Source organism: Carex rostrata, chromosome 10 (assembly GCF_964058835.1).
Source record: "Carex rostrata chromosome 10, lpCarRost1.2, whole genome shotgun sequence".
NCBI lineage: Eukaryota > Viridiplantae > Streptophyta > Magnoliopsida > Poales > Cyperaceae > Carex > Carex rostrata.
The window spans coordinates 6189418-6211728 of record NC_135927.1 but is presented as its reverse complement, the minus strand read 5'-3'; the positions used below and the strand labels follow the sequence as shown (position 1 = coordinate 6211728).

General features: G+C 34.2%; 3 protein-coding genes across 3 annotated transcripts; 1 reads left to right on the top strand and 2 right to left on the bottom strand.

Annotated features, from left to right (window-relative positions):
• Positions 1–975: 975 nt before the first annotated feature.
• On the bottom strand, positions 976–18225 carry LOC144560175 (uncharacterized). The gene is made up of 2 exons (XM_078309358.1): positions 18173–18225; positions 976–2882 (listed from the first exon to the last, which is right to left on the bottom strand). The coding sequence occupies exon 2, from the start codon at positions 2843–2845 to the stop codon at positions 1094–1096; it is 1752 nt and encodes a 583-aa protein (XP_078165484.1). The 5' UTR covers positions 2846–2882; positions 18173–18225; the 3' UTR covers positions 976–1093.
• LOC144560785 (uncharacterized) lies at positions 9092–11516 on the top strand. Its single transcript, XM_078310033.1, has 4 exons — positions 9092–9156; positions 9961–10095; positions 10183–10897; positions 11088–11516. The coding sequence occupies exons 1-3, from the start codon at positions 9129–9131 to the stop codon at positions 10887–10889; spliced, it is 870 nt and encodes a 289-aa protein (XP_078166159.1). The 5' UTR covers positions 9092–9128; the 3' UTR covers positions 10890–10897; positions 11088–11516.
• LOC144560176 (uncharacterized) lies at positions 16315–18156 on the bottom strand. The gene has a single exon (XM_078309359.1). The coding sequence runs from the start codon at positions 18110–18112 to the stop codon at positions 16412–16414; it is 1701 nt and encodes a 566-aa protein (XP_078165485.1). The 5' UTR covers positions 18113–18156; the 3' UTR covers positions 16315–16411.
• Positions 18226–22311: the final 4086 nt, after the last annotated feature.

Genomic DNA, 22311 nt, shown 5'->3' with positions numbered 1-22311 from the left:
TAAATTTCATTGGTTGGTTACTATAAAGTTTGCACCTTTCTTCCTCAGTTAATTAATTCTCCCTTACTGGTACACCTCCTGTAGCAGCATAAGTGTCCTCCACTATTCAACTGCAACAGGAATAATTTGATATATAATACATCTGTTCAGATGCTAAGTCATGATCATTGCAGCCAAAAATCTATCATTGTTAAGCTTTGTGTGATTAAAACAAACATTATTTCTTTCAAAACACAATCTATAAAATGGTGCCATAAATTATGGAATAGCCTCGTCTGTTGTCTGTGAGCTGTCCTTCTGTCTTGAGATTTGAGAAGGAAAGGAGAAACGCCTGTCAATATGGTCCAATTAAATACACACAAATGAATATAGTACATAAGCACAAAATACACACAAATGGTCCAATTAAAAAAATCCTTCTGAAATCAACACTGAGCAATTGAAAATAAAATGCAAATATTGTAACAAATATCAAGGTCTTTGACAAATTCATAAGATAAACTCTTTTGAACTAACAATCGAGATTAAGATTGATTAATACTGAAACCTGGACCAAAGCAAGTAATTATTAAGTTTAAAAAACTGGAGATTCAGATCTACCCCCGTTTAATTTGAGTTGCATGGTTTGAGTACAAGGTGGGTAATCAAGATGCTATTTAATTCATACTCCATTCTAAATTCAGCTGGCAAACAACCCCTAATATTTGAGACAAGGACAAAAACAATTCTATTTTAGGTTATTTTTGGTGTGTCATGCAACATGAGGATATAGGTTCTGTGACTGCTTACAGCCGCCACGAACTAACCAAGGCAATATCCAAATGCCTCCTTAAATTAACCAATTACCAATTCACAAACCAAATTCCTTGCATAGATTTCAAGACCCAGTGCTGACCACAACTAAAATAACAAGCGAAAAATAAAATCATCAGCATATGTCAGAATTCTCGAAAAAGAAAAATAAAATCATACATTACAGAACTAATACACTTTTTTTTAAACATACATGAGCACACACATTATCCCACAAAAGTACAGTACAACTAAGCATTTTCACATAATCAACACGTACAACAATTAATATTATTAATAGCTATTGCTTTTCATCTTCATCTTTTCTAACATCTCTCATCTCCGAAATAAGTTTCTTCATTTCAACCGGACTCTCATGATTGCTTACTGCATTTAGAAGTATATCAAAGGTGACATCATCAGGCTTAAGGCCTTGCTCCATCATCTTCTCGGCCAAATGTAGAGCCTCTCTGATTCTGTTATTTTTACAATAGCCGTTGATTAAGGTATTATAACTGCGTTTGTTTGGCTTAATGCCTTTTAAATCCATACTTTCGAATAAAACTGCTGCTTCATTGAGATGGCCCTCTAGCACATAACCTTGCAACAGTGTTGTATATGTGATTACATTAGGTTTCACTCCTCTTTCCACCATAAAACCGACCAGCTTCTCTGCTTCACAGGTTAGGTGTTGCTTACACAGTGAATCTATTAATGCATTGAAAGTCACTACATTAGGTGAAATGCCTTGATCTACCATATCGCGGAATGCCCCAATGGCACGGCTCCAGTCACCGACAGCAGAAATCCCATGGATAATTGAACTGTATGTGACAACATCTGGCATCACTCCTCTATCTCTCATATCCCGAAGAAGCTCCGAAGCACGCAAGAAGGCCCCCTCTTTGCAACAACCATCTATTAAGGTACTATATGTGAATTTATCCGCTTGAACCCCACAGCCGACTAATTTGTCATATATTTCAAAAGCCTTGTTGATATCACCAAGCTCACAAAATCCAAGAATGAGACCATTGTAGGTATAGACATCGGGAGCAACTTCTTTTGCAACCATTTCATCAAACATTCTGAGAGCACTATGAGTGTTACCCTGGCTACACAGACTATGAATGAGAATGTTGTACGTGATCACACCTGGTACAACACCTTCAGGAGCCATGTCATCAAACATCCTCAAACCACTATTTGTGTCACCCTGGCTGCAGAGACCATGAATAAGACTGCTATAGGTATGCAAATTGGGAACAAGTCCACAAGTAGGCATTTCTTCAAACACCTTCCGTGCTGTGATAACATCACCATTTTTGCACAGGCCATCAATGAGAATGTTACAAGTGATCACGTTGGGCCACACTTTTTGAGCAGCCATCTCCTTAAAGACCTCTACGGCCATATCAATTTCACCCTCTTTGCAAAAGCCATGAATTATACTGCTATAAGTAATAACATCAGGTTTGGAACTACTCTCTTCACTTGCCATCTTACGACACAAGTCAAACCCAAGTCTGGTTTCACCAATGCTGCAAAGCCCTTCAATTAAAGTGTTGTATGTGATCACATCAGGAGTGCATCCCATAAGAGGCATTTTAGCAAACACCTTAGCTGCAAGCCCAATCTGTTTCGATACACAAAGTCCCTTGATGAGGGAGCCGAACATGATAGTATTAACACCACATCCTTCTCTCAAGGACTGACCAAGCACACAGAATGCCAGATCTGCTCGACCCATGCGACGGCAGCAATCTATGACGAGGCCAAAGGTATGTATGGTGGGAGAGACGCCTCTATCTCTGGTACGCTTCAAGCGATTAAAGAGGTTGAGTATGGTTGAGTAGCGGCTGGAGTGTTTAGTTTTAGAAATTGAGAGAAGAAGTTTGTTGATGGTAACAATGGATGGCGAGTGATTTTGTGAGGAGAGGAGGCGATGGAAGAGAGACACAGCCTCGGGCAGCTGAAGGCTCTCTCCAGATTGAATTTTCTGTTGTACCAATCTTTCGAGGTGAGGAGCGAAAGGTTTGGCTGCGTTGGCCATAGAAAAATAAAACCAAGTTAAATGTGATGGTTTAGTGCTTTAGGTCATGTTTGGTTGTGGAGTAAAGTTAAACCGGATTAAATTTCTTATTCCAAGCTAAATCGGAGTAAGTTAACCATGTTTAGTCGAGTAAGCTAAACCACCTTTCTAAGTGGTGTAAGTTACTCCGGTTTAGCTCAAATTTTACTCTATTTTAAACCGCTTATGTTACTACTCGTTTGGCTCCTTAAGCGTGAAGTAAGGAGTTTACTCCACCTCTTACTCTACAACCAAACATGATCTTAGAGTTCAGTCTTGCGAAGAAGTACGAGAATATATAGGTTGCGGGAGGATGGGGTTCTTATCGGATCTTAGATCCGAAATATTCCAACCTGATCCGAAGGTTGAGAATTTTTTTTTTTTTTTTGCTTCTTAAACGCCCGTAGGTTTGGAAGGTTGAGAAGTTGAGATGGATTAATTTGGGTAAAGTCATTTTCATTTCATGTGTTAATTTTCTTCGCGCCTTAATCAGATTAAGAAAGAATGACTGCGATTATGTATCATAATTAGTTGTCAGAGTTAGATTGAAATTCAGATTTCAGATATTTAGTTAATATTAAGATGAAATTAACAATAAATCAGAGTTAGATTGCATATTGTGTTGCTACTCGAATAAATCGTTGATCCAAGCGATAATACTCTTAAAAATGCTAAAATTATATTATAATTAATATATTGTTTTAAATGCTGAGCATATACATTTTCATTATTGAAAAAATGAAGTTATTTGTCATATTCGTAATTAAGCAATATTTTTAATAATAATTCTAGAATATTTTTATAGTTGTAATTTTAATTAACAAAGAGAGTAATATTTTGTATTGCAAACTAATTACAAAAATTTATGTAACACTTCTGAATGAGCATTTCTATTTTTTTTACAAGTGGAATGAAGATTCTCCTAATATAATTAAATTAGTCCTCTTATTCATATTGAGTGTTTTTATTATTTGCTTTAATCGCTTTATTTTGTTATGGCTTGAATGTTTCTATTGAGTGTTTTTATAATTAAATTAGTCCTCTTATTCATATTGAGTGTTTTTATTATTTGCTTTAATCGCTTTTTTTTGCTTTAATCTGAATAGATTATTAGTTAACAACATGTGTCATTTTGTTATGGCTTGAATGGTATTTTTTTTATTCGTTGGATGATTGAATTTTTTACTGAGATTGATTTTCTCTAATTTTATGATCGGGTCATCCAACAAAATTTAGATAATTATTAGAGAAATCTAGATATATACCCCCCCCCCCCCCCCCCCCCCCCCCCCATCATAACGAATCCGTATCACCTTAGGTACCTGAGGTGAAAGTTATAAATCCGGACCGTCCTTTTAACATGGCATGAATCTCCAAGCAGATCTCCTACGGTTTCAATAGACTCCGGATTGAATTTGAGGTGGTTGAGTTTAATCTGGATCATCCATTATTTTCAATTGTACCTCAAGTACTTTTGAGGGACACAATTAAACTCCATCATAACTTAGCAATTTAGATATTTTCTCATCAAAATCTAAAAAAAAAAGTTATTTCCCCATCTAAACTTACATAATTTACTTCAATCAATTTAAAACACAACTTAATATTAAGAAAAGAAATGTCAATCATATATACCAATACATTAATTAAAACACTGCACCTCCGTTTCCTTAGAATGGAAATTGAAATAAAATGAAGGGGAAATCAGGAAATTGAAATAAAATTTGTAATGCTTGCATGCTGCTACCATTGTTCAACAAGTATATGCTCTTAAAGAGACATCGTTAGTTGTTTGTCCCCGAAAATTTCATTTCAGATTTAATTGTATCCATGAGATTAATTAAATTTAATTTGATGCATTATTTGTATCTATAAAATTCACAAGTTCTCTTAATAAAATATTTTGCAATAAATTAATCTTGATATTGATATATACTAGATGCACGATGGGTGCTACAGTCGAGGTCTGAGGCAAGAGAGAGGTTTTGGGTGATCGGCGGGAGGGTTTTGGTCTGATGTCAAAAATAATTTGGGTTTTTTTTGGGTCGCCAATGATTTTTGGTATTTCTATTTTATTTTTTTTGAAAAAATACTTTCAGTGACTGGCGACAGCCCCGGTCGCTGATATCGGTCACATATAACATTTTTTGCTGTAGTGATTTCAAATTGACATAAATATTGAAGGATTCTATAAATTTTCAAATTGTTTCAAATTTGTTTGGATTTTGATCGGACGATTCAAATTTCAATTGTGAATTAACAAATTCAGTTTCATTATTTGAACGACCTAGACCTAAGATATATCTTTTATTAATTAATGCCATTTTTGTGGGGATTTATTAGGCAGCAAATTAACCACATCAACAATTAATGTCTGTCATTTGTACTATTAAGCAATGCCAAAACGAATATTAAGCTATCTCAAAACAAATATTTAGCATTGGTTGAATAAATAATAAGATTTGGATAACAAATATTAAGACTTCCGTGAAGCAATATTATTAACAATTAATGGAGTTATTTCATCGACATGGCGGGCCTCCTGCACGGAAAAAATCATTATTAATTAACAATTGTTTGTTTAAATCAAGGTTCAAAATAGCGTTTATCGCGTCATAGTGGGGAGCTTTCAAAAAAAGCTACAAATAGCGTCGCTATAGCGAAAGCTATGCCACATAGCGTTTTTTTATTTTTATAAAAATTATATTATATATTTGTACTAAATATCAACATTATTAGTCTCATAGAACAATAAATAATACCAAATTGATTAAAAAATTATAATATTCATATTGAACCAATACAAAGTCCAAATTGCGACTCAAAATATCTATAGTAATACTAATATCATAAACTATCGATCTTTTTCTATTCAAAATATATTAAGTATCATGACATAATATTTTTTTTTCTATTTAAATTTCAAAATAACTTAGACATCATGACATAATTAACTATCTTAATCCATTCAAGATATTCAAACTACCATATAGTAAGTATCCTTTTGTTACTTCAAGAAATATCTTAATATATTCAATATGAGTTTTTATTTAAAGCCCATATAAATTGAAAAGAAAAAAAAAACAGCTCATGTTGCATAGTGCGCTGTAGCTTCCTTATTTGATTTCATTTGATAGATCTCTTATTTAATAATTAATAGTTTAATATAAAGCTTAGTACGTCAATTGCAAAAAAAAAATTACGGTTAAAATCTAGCGCGCGCTATTTGCTCTATACGCTATGTGCTATAGCGGACCGCTATTACCGCTATAGCGTCTATAACTCAAATAGCATATGTCGATGCCATAGCTTAGCGTTTAGGGTCCAAAAACGCTATAACGCCACTATAACGACGCTATAGCGCACTATTTAGAACATTGAATACATATTAAGTATTAGATAACAAATATTAGACTTTCGTGAATCAATATGAGACATTTATCTCAATATTAACAATTTTTTAATACATATTACGTATTAGATGACACATATTAAGATTCTTTTGAAGCAATATTAAAAATTGAGTTGTTTTAGCACCAAACTTGGTCGACAACTGACAAAAGCAATTAAGACTTTTTGAAGCAATATTAAGAGTTAAAAAAACCAATATTAAGACATTTGTGAATCAATAATAAAAATTCTGCTTTTTTAAGCACACTGGTGGGCGCTGACGTTGTGCGTTGCAAATTGTAAAGTGGTCCAACAATCAAAGTCTTTAAGCGTTAGAGTCGGAAGATAACTGAGAGACTTTAGACGGGGACGAACTGTGGGTGTAAAATGATCCAATATTATCCGATTTCGTCTGAGTTCGAATTCAAAAAATTATTTATTCGTATCTGTATCTGCAGAGGCAGATACATTATATGTAAATAGAGTCAATTGACTCTCATTTATTTAAAAAAATTATATTTATTGTTAAATTTGTATATAATTTAGTAGAAGATGTTACATAATTGTCAAATTGACCCCCATTTGCAGCATAAGAAATTTATATACTTGACCTCTATTCACATTTGACTCCCATACCTTAAATGTTTGGTTCCGCCCCTATGTATATGTATCCAAAAATTATAACGGATAAGGGTACAATAAGATTTTAAATACTTGTATCTGACCGTTTATACTCCTAAACCATAACAAATGCACGATAAGTTCTTAAATTGATTATTTAGTTACATATTCATACCAATGATTTATTAAACTGCATATACATATATATATTTTGATGAACAATTTTACAATATGACATGATTAGTGACTAATATTTTGATAATTTGATATATATTTTGTAATCAACAAATTTATTATGAAAAATATTAGATCTAATTTATGAGTGAAAAATTATATTTAGGTGTTATTTTTTTACTGAAATATACATTAGTAATTTATTTTTAATTATCTGAATTATACTCATATCTAATCCGTGTCCATCCGATATTTGATCCGTATCGATAATGTTTAATATTCATTCCATATCTGTATTCGAAAAATTATTATAACGGAGAAAGATACGGTTTGATCACTATCCAATATGTATCCGACCGTTTGCACTCCTAATCGTGTCTCATAATACAAATAGCTTAAATTATGTACGCACTTTCTGTAAAACAATAATAAAATTTTATTTTTATTTTTATTCTAAAATTAATCTAAATAAAGAAAATTATACCTCTCTCTCTGTATATAACTCATTAAAATTATTATAAGTGCATATACAAAATACATAAGACTTCAATTGTGGTCTACTACAATTCCGGTCTAATTTTTATTCGAACTCAAAACCCGATTCAATTTGACCCATTAATTTTGAAAAAAAAAATTGATCTAAATACTACAACTATATACAACTCAAAAGTATATCAAAATTATATCAATTCAACAATATACATCTAAAAATTATATCAACTAAAAAAAAATTAGAGTAGGGCTACCATACTTTGCAAATTAAAGTGAGTGTTTTAATTTGCGTTCATATCTCTAGTTTCAAAATTCAAAACGTTGATCTGAACTGTTCAAGTTAATATCCATATTAAATTGTACTTGGAGACCAAATTTTATATTTTTTGAAAAATTATTACTAATTTTTTTAAAATTTTGAAAATCACTGTTTTTGATGGTCCAGAATTTTCTAATAACACTGATTTTCAAAAATTCTAAAAAAAATAGTAAAAAAATTTCAAAAAAATATATAATTTGATCTCTAAGCACAATTTAATATGGATATAAACTTGAACAGTTCGGATCAACATTTTAAACTTTAAAACTAGAGATATGAACGTAAATTAAAACATCAACTTTAATTTTCAAGGTAGCCTTACTCAAAAGAGTTATATCAGTTTCTAATTTGAATAATTTGAAATTCTGTTCGACTCAAAATCTGAAGAATTGAATCATGCATGTTTGAATCTTGGTTTATATATTAAAAAAAAAATCGGTCTCTAGAGCCTAGAAAGCTCCATTGAATTGAACAATAAATAGCATTAAAGAGAGAAAAGTACGTAGGTAGACCCGCTGCTGTTGTAAAACCCTAGAAATCAACCCCTTTCTCCATTAATTGCTCACTACCTTCAATCTGCTTGTGTAAGGTGAGATTTTTTTTCCCTGTTTCTCTCATTTGTAGATTAATTAAGTTCGAAAAAGTCTCACTTCTTTTCCAAAATTATTCTTTTTTGTATATACACAATCTTAGGGTTTAGTGTTTTTTTTCCATCTATCTTTCTCTTCCTGGGTGGGTTGCTCAAAATTCTCTATTTCAATTTAGCAACAGATGAAATTAAAAATCAATTGATTCTCTCTTACATTGTTTCCAATTCGATAGCAGCTTGCTTGCTCATAGTTACGCGGTGTTCCTTCCGTGGTTTGTGCAAGTGTAACATCCGATAAATATAATATTTTTTTCCTTTTCTAGAAATTATTTTAGATGTTTATATAATATTTATAAAAAGTTTAGGGGTTTAAAGTATAAACAGTAAAATTTGATAACGTGGCACACTATGGCCACGCGGCTTATGTATGTCTTGCCATCTTGAATTTTTACCACCGTTAAAAACCCCCATAAAAGCATATTTATCTCTCTTTACTGTTGTGATTTTATTATTCTTTGTCAAATGAGTTGCATCTTGATTGCTTTTGGTCAACAAAGGGATCATCAATGGTGAGCATTAGGCTCAAGGGGAAACTGTTAGAGACCAAAAATCAAGGAGAGAATCTGAATCAAACAGAAATTGATGAAGGAGAACACTCACAACCTTCCGATCAAGTAGAAATGGAGGCAATGAATGTAACCGATCGAGGTATGTGTTCTGATCCCATCCCGTTTTTTTTTATTATTGAAAACAGGAAAGAAACTTTTTTCATTATCAAATCATTTGGATTGAGCTTTAGCTTTAGGTTTAGATTTAGGTTTAGTATCAAAGCCTTTAAATTTATGTTTGTTTTTCTAGATTTGTTTTGATCTACTATTAAGTTCTTCTAAGAGAATATTAAGACTTGTTGCAGAAATATTAAGTGCAGGTTTGAGGTTAGATTTAGGTTTAATATCAGTTATTTAAATACGTACTTGTTTTGCCTTCATTTTTATTATGATTTAGTATCAAAGCATTTGCATGCAGACTTGTTTATAGGTTTAGGTTTAGAATTAGGTTTAGCACCAAATCTATTGAATCGATAGGTTTTTTCCCTTCATTTCTAGCACTAGTACTTCTAGATTTGTTAATGATCTACTATTATGATATTCTGATAGAATATTAAGACTTATTAAAGAAATATTAAGTGTAGGTTTAGGGTTAGATTTATGTTTAATATCAGTGATTTGAATACAGACTTGTTTCGCCTTCATTTTTATTAAGATTTAGTATCAAAACATTTGCATGCAGACTTACTTTTCCTCAAAATTTAGGATTAGTTCTTGGCTTGTTTTGATGCACTATTAAGAGTTTAAGACTCTTGGGATTCATATTAATACTTTAGGAAGTATTGTAAAACCAAAATTAACTTGTAAGTATTTCACAAATTGAGCATTCAGTCCAAAAAGTTATAATAAAAAGCTGAAAAATTACTTTACGGTATTAAGTATTTTAAACTTTCTAAATCTATAGTCGCAGTCAAGAAAATTGTTGGAGGAGAAGTTGCGAGTCAGAGCACAAGAATGATACAATGTGGACAGAATTCTGAGTCAGAGCAGCCGAAATCAGGAAAGAAACCGAAGGGACGGCCGGTGGGTTGGAGGAAAGGTAATTATGGCTTCAATCAATGTCATGATCTAATAATTTAATTGGACATTTATATGATTTTTTTTTTGTACTTTCCTGTGTTTGTAGACACTCATATGAAGAAAGAGAAATCCAATAAGCAAAAAAGTATCACACACAGATGCTTTCCTGATGAAATGATGGATTTCTTCTATAACAAAGTATATGATAAGCTTTCGTCTAAGCATAAGGAGTTGTTGTCTAAAACCCCCTTTCTCCACCTCTTTTGTTTTCCAAAGAAAACCCTAGCCAGCAATGTTGTCCTACACCAGATTCTTTTGATGTGGGACAATAATAAACGTTGTTTCAAATTCAAGGGGTCTGTTCTGAACTTTACCTCCGAGGAGGTATCTTTACTGATGTGCCTTCCTTGCAAAGGAAAACCAGTCTCATACCCTAGAGAAAAAGGGGCAAAACGAAAACCTTCCGTTCTTCGAAACAAATATTTCGAACCCAACAAATTCATCTTGAGAAAGGATCTTGAGGACAAGATTTCGATTGCATTAAATGAAAACCATGAAGCAAAAGATGTTGTGGGGTTGTTGGTTATGTACCTCTTCACCACTGTACTATTCCCTTTAGCTTCTGGATATGTGCCAGTTAACATGTTTCAGTATGCTGAAGACATTGAAAGTTTGTGTGGTTATAATTGGGGGAATGCAGTCTACCGGATGTTGAAGGACAACATCCCAACTTGTTCTTTGTTTGTAAGAAAATGGAGAAAGGTGGAGAGACAGAGAAAAAACTTAAGGGACAGCTTCCAGGGTGCGCTTTGACACTTATTGTAAGTTATTGTAACTCAGACTTATTAAAAAACATCTATATTAAAAATAGATTGTTTAAATACTAACACTTTAATGAATTGATACCAATACTTGATAGCATTGATATTATTGGCTTTCTTGCTTGGAAGTATTAATGCTCTTCTAACACCATTATTTTCTTCCATTTTGTTTTTTTTCCCCTTTTTGTAGGTGTGGTTCTTTGAACACACGAGATTTACTGGGGCACTCAAAAGCACTGGTGCCATTCCAAGATATCTAAATTGGAACTTGGATAAAAGTTGGAAAAGAGCAGGTTTTGTGCCTGCAATTGACGATGACAGAAATGTGGATGTCAATGGCAACAAATTGGAATATGATGAGCATGAGCAACCTTTGAAGGGATGTGGTTTTGTTATATCGCCTTTCAAAACTATGCTTGTGGATGAAGAGCAATTGACACTTTTCATCAACCAGGGAGTGTACTACATGTGGATTCAAATGTGCCCTATTTTGTCGAAGTTTGGGGTGAATCATTGTGGATGTATTGCGAACCAAGTTCAAGCAGATAGGATTCAAGAACTTGAATATAAAGTGCCATCCAAAGAAAGTGAACCACGTCTTCCTAAAGTATCTTCTATGGTTGAATATAAAGTGCCATCCAAAGAAAGTGAACCACATCTTCCTAAAGTATCTTCTATGGTGGAACACGAGAATCCATTAGGTAAGCAAAATTGAGCTGAATATTTTGAATGTATATAACATATAGTTTTCTGTACTTTCAACTTAAGTGCTATATGTTAAATTAACTTGAAGGCAGTTTTCTGTATTTTTGCAGCAGTTTTCTGTATTTCTGAATCAATATTTAGACCTTATGAACCAATATTAAGAATTTCTAAATCAATATTAAGCCCATTTGAATCTGTCACATCAATATTAAGACTTGTATTAAGGCTGTAATAGAAACTTATGTATTGTGGACCCAACTTCACAAGACTGTTTTAATTATGTATTTTGCAGTTGTTGAAGGTGCTACTGCAATGGAATGTTCTTCAAAAAAAGCAGCGAGGCCCTTGAAAAAGAGGAAATTAGCTTCCAAGAGTCGAACATCAGATGGTTGAGTGGGTTGCTGATGGCAGTTAATGAAGTGGATTGTTTTTTGGGTTTTGTTATAATCTTTCCTCAGCCCTATTAAGTGGCTTATAGTGTTAGGAGTTGATATATTTTGTGGAGCTTGTGGACTTATAATAGACAATGAATTGTTTTCTGTATTGTTTGATGCCTGTGTGCACAATGAACTGTTTGTGATTGCTTTTAGATGCTTAGTATTGTGTATCAAGCCATGTAGGCTTGTAATGGACATATGCTAGTGAGTAGATAAAACCCTTTAACAGGTTTAAACTTAGGTCATGCATTTATAGTTTTATACTGAATGAATATTTAAAATGTCTTATTATAAAAGAAGCCTTTTTTTTTATACGAAAAATTGGGAAAGGGAGAAAGTACTATAAAAATTATTCATGAAAAATATATATATATTTTTTCCCTCGTGCAACTACTATAACTCCATTAAATTGACTTAATAGCTGCGTACCTTCTAATTTCTAATATCTGCATGCGAACCTTTTTTTTAATAGCGGCGTACTTTTTTTTGAAAATTTCCAATAGTGGCTATCAGAATTACAATATACCAGTATACACCATAAAACAACTAAACATTCCTACGGCAATTACAGCAATGAGAAACAGGAAATCAAACCAAAAACTACTAGACCGAGAATCCCTCAATTCCCTGCACTACTCAACAAAATTTCATCCACAACTTGGCTTCTTTATTGGCATGATGTGCAATCCAAATTGGGTCTGTTTCACCCTCTTCGAAAATCTTCTTATTGCGTGCCCTCCATAAAAACCAGCAAACTGCAAAGAAATAGGAACCCCATTTATTCCTGGATATCCATCTCTTGCAAGCTCTCCATGATTTATCTACCGTAGCCAGCACTGTGTAACCTAGCTGTAAGATGTTAACACCTAGCAAAGCATTCATCCTTGTCCAGCATCGTCTTGCCCTATCACACTGGAAAAATAAATGCATCGCAGTTTCAATAGGACAATTTAGGCAAACCTCACAAGGCAAGTCACACTGTAAACCTCGGTGGATCATAACATCGTGTGTTAGAAGTCTCCCCTGTAATAATAGATAAACAAAAACCCGAACAGTTGGAGGTATTTTGAGCTGCCAAATGAACCGGTATCCCCAAAGTGTTTTCCCTGCTGATATTACCATCTTATAGAATGAATTAGCTGAATATTCATTGTCTCTTGTCCATAACCATACCACTCGGTCCTCTGCATGTTCTTGTACTTGGGGTACCTGACAGAGACCACTACTTATGGCCATTTGAAGTGAGTATTTTCTGGTACAAGGTTCAGGGGTAAATTGGGAAATCATTGTTGGATACGACCAGGAATAATAGCGGCGTACTTTGTAAACAAAATCCAAAGCAACTCACTTCACAAGCATTTAATCAAACATCATCAGCGCGTACTATGCAACGCCATTAGCAGCCATGTCATCAAACATCCCCAAAGCACTGTGTTACTGTGGATGTAGAGACCATGAATTAGGAGCACATACGTATCGTTAGAGGCATTTTAACAAACACCTTAGATACAGATAACAATCTTATTATATATCAAAGGTGTTTGCAGCCTAATTGATCTCTAATAAAAAGTGTTGTAAATAATCAAGAGTTGAATTAGAAAACACATCTGTGATTACTTACAGCACTGTTATTGAAGGTCATTGCAGCGCTGGTAACATCAGACTTGAATTAGGAGCACATCTCATAAGAGCATTTTAGGGCTGGTGTATTTATTTTAGTCTATGGCTTACGATACCTGGCGTACTAAAATAATTTTAGTGGTAAGTTAAGTACTGAAAATGAAAGGAAGAAGAGACTTAGGTGTGAAGCAGAGAGAAGTAATGGATCCCTCCATTTAAAATTAAATGATATATTAGTCAATTTAATTTTTAAATTAATTAAATAAAAATTTAAGTAACCCTTTTGAGCAAGGACTCAAAAGCTTTGGTGCTATAGATAGCATAAGAACATCCTTGGTGCTATAGATAGCATAAGAACATCCGTACTACGGCTTCAAAAACATATCGTATAAATTTTAAACTTCAATTTAAGTACCTCAATAAATTGGTTATATAATAAGCTTGTAGAGTACTAATTTTCACAATTTTTGAAAATTTTTTACTATTTTTTATGATTCATAAAAGATAGTCTAAAAATAAAAGAAAATTGTTAATATTTTAAGCTATTTTTTTCCATCTTTCATAAATCATAAAAATTACAAAAATAGTAAAAATTAGTATTTTACAATCTTATTATATAACTAATTTATTGAGCTACTTAAATCGAAATTTGAAGTTTATACAATATGTTTTTGAGACCGTAGCACGGATACTCTTATGCTATCCATAGCAGCCAAGCCTTACTCCTAAAAGGGACAGAAGAAAAAAAGAAGTTAAATTTACATAGATATATTGGATATTATGATGTATTTATGGAGAGATTGACTATTTTGAAAGTTTGTGTGAGCACACCGAAGATTTTCCCATAAATAAAAAACCTTCAATGGAAACTTCTAGAAAATTAAAAAAAAAAAATAGTTATAAAGAAACACACATCGCCATAAAATAGGCAGCCGGATTCCATAAACAACGCCCACTTGCTATATGTATCCGTCTTTTATCACCAAAAAAAATATATATATGAAAACAAAACACCAGTCTTTCTCTCTCTCTTTTATGGCTAGATGCAAACGCACATATATACACACAAAATGATAGGAAATACTGGTAGACTCACAATTGGTGACAACTATATATGCTAATTGATTTAAAATGACAAGTATTTCATTTGAAACTAGTTCAGACAAAATTAAATTTGCAATGACTTGAATAAAATAAAGTTAATCGACTAAAATGGCACAAGTATTGGACTGCTCAAATGTTGAGTGTTGACAGATACAGATTTTACAAATAAGACCTTGTAAACATTTACATTTTTCGTCGGGTCGACTGACTCATAAACTAGCTCACGAACTAGGTCAGTACCATTTACCATCCCCTGAAATTCAGGATTTCTGAAGTTGGGCCATGACAAAGTTGTCACCTGAAATCCATACTGCATAAGCAACAACAATTGATGAATAATTAATAACAAAGTTGAAGCAGTTGCTAGTCTGCTTGAGCCGAAGATTACTACAGGATGCTGGTTTGTTACCGGTCTTCAGTAGTTAGTGAATTCACACTTGTGCAAAAGTTATACACAAGTATTCATTTTTATTATTTCAAAAGAAAGATACACATTGAATAATGATCTTAGCAAAGTAAATTTCAGATCACAATTAATTTTAGATTCCTTTTGCAGCTTGAATGCAAGAACTGATTTCTAGCCCAATTCCTCAAGTATTTTTCTTTTCTATTTTCTTTTCTGTTTAGCATGCATGCCATTTTCTTCTTGAGATCCCAAATGCTTAACTGGTACCGTACGTGCTGGTACCAGGATAGTACTGGTACTTGCTAATAATTTGGGACCTGCAATTTGGACGATTCAAGAAAAAGTCAAAAGTATAATTACCCTAAATAGTAAATACACAAGTCAGATTAGGAAAGCATGAATTAGGCTACTAAATACTGGAACTTTAGTAGTACTGTAGGGAATCATAAATTAGGCTATATTTGTACAAAGTTTAAATTAACAATGACAAAGATAAAAGTACCAAGAACAACTTACTGGTATTGTACTGCTATAATAGAAGATCTGAGTAGATGTATTTTGCTTCGATATACTCTTAAGAACCTACTATGTAAATTACACATAGAAATAAAGACTTTACTCGGAGTTGTCCAAGAGGTTAGCTCACCATAGTTAGTGAGGAAGCGAAGCTAGTAGGGAAGAACGGGTTGGTTTTTTGAGGTGTATGCGGGGATATACCCTAAAAAAAATCAAGGTTTTTGACAAATTTAAAATGCAATCCCTTCTGCACTATAAAATTAACATTGATTTATTCTTTAACCTGGACCAAAGCAATGGTTTCTTAAATTTAAAAATAATTGGAGATTCATACCTTAACAAAGTACGGTAAAGCGAGAAGTGAAATTGCCCCAATAGAGCTGCTTCTTTCCAAGAGTACCCCTAATATTCGAGATAAGTACAGATACAATTTTAATTTAAGTTATTTTTGGTGCATCATGCACTAAGCTAAACAAGGCAATCTCCACATGCCTCCTTGAATTAACCAATTACCGGTTCAAAAAACAAAATGTCTTGCAAAGAATTCAAGACCACTGCTGACCAAACCAAATTTTAACAAGAGAAAAATAAGATCATACATTAAAAAATTAAACTTTTGAACTAATACAATTTTTTTTAATATACATCAGCACACACATTGTCCCACAAAATTCACCATAATTCACCATAATCAACATGTAAAACAATTAAAATTATTGATGGCTATTAGATTTCATCTTCGTGTTCTCTTCCATCTCTCATCTCGGAGATAAGTTTCTTCATTTCATCCGGATTCTCATGATTGCTTACTGCATTTAGAAGTATATCAAAGGTGACATCATCAGGCTTAAGGCCTTGCTCCATCATCTTCTCGGCCAAATGTAGAGCCTCTCTGATTCTGTTATTTTTACAATAGCCGTTGATTAAGGTATTATAACTGCGTTTGTTTGGCTTAATGCCTTTTAAATCCATACTTTCGAATAAAACTACTGCTTCATTGAGATGGCCCTCTAGCACATAACCTTGCAACAGTGTTGTATATGTGATTACATTAGGTTTCACTCCTCTTTCCACCATAAAACCGACCAGCTTCTCTGCTTCACAGGTTAGTCGTTGCTTGCACAGGGAATCTATTAATGCACTGAAAGTCACTACATTAGGTGAAATGCCTTGATCTACCATATCACGGAATGCCCCAATGGCACGGCTCCAGTCACCAACAGCAGAAATCCCATGGATAATTGAACTGTATGTGACAACATCTGGCATCACTCCTCTATCTCTCATATCCCGAAGAAGCTCCGAAGCACGCAAGAAGGCCCCCTCTTTGCAACAACCATCTATTAAGGAACTATATGTGAATTTGTCCACTTGAACCCCACAGCCGACTAATTTGTCATATATTTCAAAAGCCTTGTTGATGTCACCAAGTCCACAAAATCCAAGAATGAGACCATGGTAGGTATAGATATCCGGAGCAACCCCTTTCACAACCATTTCATCAAACATCTTGAGAGCACTATGCATGTTGCCTTGCCTACACAGACCATGAATGAGAATGTTGTAGGTGATCACATCTGGAAATACGCCTCTAGCAACCATTTCATCAAACATTCTCAAGCCACAATCAGTGTCATCCTGGCTGCAATGACCATGAATAAGAATGTTGTAGGTACGCAAATTAGGAACAAGTCCACAAGGAGGCATTTCTTCAAACACCTTCCGTGCTGTGATAACATCACCATTTTTGCACAGGCCATCAATGAGAATGTTACAAGTGATCACGTTGGGCCTCACTTTTTGAGCAGCCATCTCCTTAAAGACCTCTACTGCCATATCAATTTCACCCTCTTTGCAAAAGCCATGAATTATACTGCTATAAGTAATAACATCAGGTTTGGAACTACTCTCTTCACTTGCCATCTTACGACACAAGTCAAGCCCAAGTCTGGTTTCACCAATGCTGCAAAGCCCTTCAATTAAAGTGTTGTATGTGATTACACTAGGAGTGCATCCCATAAGAGGCATTTTAGCAAACACCTTAGCTGCAAGCCCAATCTGTTTCGATACACAAAGTCCCTTGATCAGGGAGCCGAACATGATGGTATTAACACCACATCCTTCTCTCAAGGACTGACCAAGCACACAGAATGCCAGATCTGGTCGACCCATGCGACGGCAGCAATCTATGACGAGGCCAAATGTATGGTTGTTGGGAGAGACGCCTCTATCTCTGGTACACTTCAAGCGATTAAAGAGGTCGACTATGGTTGAGTAGCTGTTAGGGTGCTTTGATTTAGCAATGGAGGCAAGAAGTCGATTGATGGTAAAAATGGATGGCGGGTGATTTTGTTTTTGTGGTGAGAGGAGGCGATGGAAGAGAGACACAGCCTCGGGCAGCTGAAGAGGTTTGGCTGCGTTGGCCATAGAAAAATAAAACCAAGTTAAATGTGATGGTTTAGTACTTTAGTGTTCAGTCTTGCGAACAAGTACGAGAAGAGATTGTCGCTAGAAAGGAAGAAGCGAAGTCCAACATAATAATAAAAAGGAGTATGTCATTTTTAGACTATATATTACTAACTTCAAAATCTATCAAATTAAGTTCAAATGGTAAATTTAAATTGTTCAAACCGATCTATTTCATTAGTTGTGCGTTTACATGTAAAATTTATAAGTTTTTTAGTTTATTTGGTATCAAGTCAAGCGGTCAAATATTTGAGTTTTTAAGTTAATTTTAATACATTTAGTTTTTAATTTTTTTGCCGCTTGATTTGATACTAAAATAACTCGAAAATATAAAAAGTTTGCATGTAAATGCATCACTCATAAAGTAAATTAGTTTAAACAGTTTGGATTCACCATTTGAACTCGATTTGATAGGTTTTAGAGTTGGTGTTATATAAACTGAAATGACACTGATGTTATATTAGCCATACTCAATAAAAAGAGGGAATATATAGGTTGCGGGAGTAATTAGGGAGAGAGTATCCTCTGCAGAGTATTATCTGCAGAGCTTTTAATCTAGTGCGTTCGTTTTGATCGGACGGACCAGATTAGAGGGGCCCAAATTTTGAGATCTGATCTGGTTCGTTCATTCAAAACGAACGGACCAGATTAAAAGTTCTACACAGCTCCGCAGAAGATAGCGTTCCAGGAATGAGGATGGGATTCTTATTAGATCTTAGATCCGAAATATTCCAACCTGATCGGAAGGTTGAGATGGATTAATTTGGGTAAAGTTATTTTCATTTCATGTGTTAATTTTCTTCGCGCCTTAATCAGATTTAGAAAGAATGGCTGCGATTATGTATCATAATTAGTTGTCAGAGTTAGATTGAAATTCTGATTTCAGATATTTAGTTAATATTAAGTTGAAATTAACAATAAATCAAATTGCACATTGTGTTGCTACTCTAATATATTATTTAAATCGTTGATCCAAGCGATAATACTCTTAAAAATGCTAAAATTATAGTATGATATATTTTTTAAACACTGAGCATCTACATTTTCATTATTGAAAAAATTAACTTCTTTGTCATATTAGTAGTTTAGCAATATTTTAATAATAATTTTAGAATAATTTTATACTTGTAGTTTTAATTTTACTGACATGACAAAAAAAAAATTTAATTAACAAAGAGAGCAATCTTTTATATTGCAGGGCTAGAGATGCTCATATCACTTACAAAATCATTACAAAATTTTATGTAACACTTCTGAATGAGCATTTTTAATTTATTACAAGTGGAATGAAGGTACTCCTAAATTAGTCATCCTGAATTCGATGCATGGCACTCAACTCGATACAAAGATAATTATGAAATTGAAACCGTAATTATCCTCACAAACAATATTCCAAACAATTCTAAGAAAAATTCACAATTTGATAAATTATTTAATTTGTATAAAGCAAACAAGAAGGATTTCTATACAGACTAATTGAAAAATTTGAAAATAATCAAACCTTTGTTATCACCACGGAGCTAGAGAGAAGACGAATACTTTGGCGCAAATGAATATAAAACTTGTGTATATTTTTGTTCCACCTAAATTTCCCTGAGAGTTTAAATAGCATTTTAGGATGCAATTACCATCGTCATTTAATGTGGGGTACTATTGGTGCATCTTTTAAAAGATACAGAGGCGATGCATTAATTGAATGTGTGCACTATAAACAGTTTATCTTACAAAATATTAGTATGCATTGTAATTGGGTTCCTGCCTTCTAACTCAAGATAATCATCATATCAGTTGGAACAGACAAGACAACCAGCATTGGAATAGCACCATACAAGCTCCAGACCAAAAGGATTTATTCTTCCATGAATAATGGTTAAACAAATAAGATTTATTATGTCTATTTGTTAAAAGATGGATAAATTGGATAAAAAGGTCAGGTGCAATTATATTTTAAGCCATTTTCCTTGCATCATACACCATGAAATATAGATAGTTATATATTCAATTAGTCTCCCAGAGTAATTAACAACAATTACATATTTAAGTAGGTGCTACACAAACACCAAACCACAATAAGAAATTGAGAGAAATTAAAACAACTAGGTCGAAGCTTGTGTTGGACACATTTTCTTAATTCAGAAAAGAAAATTATTTCAGTAATTGTAAATTTTAGTTATAAGACAAACAACAAGAAAGATGAAAAACTAAGATTAAAACTATTAACTATTGCTTTTCTTCAACTTGTTTTTTTTCCATCTCCCATCTCAGAGATAATCTTCTTCACTTCATCAGGATTCTCGCAATTACTTGATGCTTTTAAAAGTATGCGAAAGATGATGTCATCAGGCCTAAGGCCTTGTTTCATCATCTTCTCCGCCAAATGCAGAGCCTCACCGACTTTGCCATTTTTACAGTAGCCATTTATTAGGATACTATAACTGCGTATGTTTGGCACAAGTCCCTTGAAAGCTATTCTTTCTAGTAAATCTGCTGCTTCATCAACGCGGCCTTCTAGCACATAACCTTGCATCAGTGCATTGTAGGTTATTACATTAGGTTTCTCCCCTCTTTCAATCATCAAACCCACCAGCTTCTCAGCTTCACAGGTTAGTCGTTGCTTGCACAGGGAATCTATTAATGCACTGAAAGTCACTACATTAGCTGAAATGCCTTGACTTACCATATCACGGAATACCCCAATGGCACGGTTCCAGTCACCGACAGCAGAAAGTCCGTGGATAATAGAATTGTATGTGACAACATCTGGCATCACCCCTCTATCTATCATCTCCTGAAGAAGATCTGATGCACGCAAGAAGGCCCTCTCTTTGCAACAACAATCTATTAAGGTGCCATATGTGAATTTATTGGCTTGAAGCCTAGAGCCAACTAATTTGTCATATATTTCAAAAGCCTTGTTGATATCACCAAACCTACAAAATCCAAGAATGAGACCATTGTAGGTATAAATATCCGGAGCAACCCCTTTCACAACCATTTCATCAAACATCCTGAGAGCACTATGCATATTACCCTGACTGCACAAACCACGAATAAGAATGCTGTAGGTGATCACATTTGGAACAATACCTTTAGCAACCATTTCATCAAACATCCTCAAAGCACCAGGTGTGTCACCCTGGCTGCAGAGACCATGAATAAGACTGCTGTAGGTATGCAAATCAGGAACAAGTCTACAAGCAGGCATTTCTTCGAACACCTTCCGTGCTGTGATAGCATCTTCATTTTTGCACAGGCCATCTATGAGAATGTTACAAGTGATCACGTTGGGCTTCACTTTTTGAGCAACCATCTCTTTAAAGACCTCTACCGCCATACCTATCTCACCCTCTTTGCAAAAGCCATGGATAAGTATGTTGTAAGTAAAAACGTTAGGCTTGCAATTAATCTCTTTTTTTACCATCTGATGACACAGCTCAAGCCCAAGTCTGGTGTCACCAGTGCTGCAAAGACCTTCAATAAGAGTGCTATAAATAATCACATCTGGAGTGCATCCCATGAGAGGCATTTTAGCAAGCACCTTAATTGCAAGCCCAATTTGCTTCAATGAACATAGCCCCTTGATCAGGGAGCCGAACATGATGGTATCAACACCACATCCTTCTCGCAAGGACTGACCAAGCACACAAAATCCTAGATCTGCTCGACCCAAGCGACAACAGCAATCTATGACGAGGCCGAAGGTCTGGATGGTGGGAGAGATGCCTCTATCTCTGGTACGCTTCAAGCGATTAAAGAGGTCGACTACAGTTGAGTAGCGACTGGAGTGTTTTGTTTTAGAAATTAAGCTAAGAAGGCTATTTATGGTAAGAATGGATGGCGGGTGTTTTTTTGGTGAGAGAAGTCGATTAAAGAGAGACACGGCTTCGGGCAACTGAAGGCTCTCTCTGGCTTGGATTCTCTTCCTCACCAATCTCTCCATGTGTTCAGCCGAAAGTTTGGCTGCCTTGGCATTCATTGATAATCCCAAGTTAGATGTTATGATTTACTCTTCAATCTTCTTGGCAGTAGAGATGTGATGGTTTACTGTTTAATCTTTTCCCCAGGAGCCAAACATAAATTTGGGTCTGGACTCCGGAGTGAACAGAGAGCAAAATGAAAGGTGAAGACTGGATAGAGCTTCTTCAATCTTCAGTTGCAAA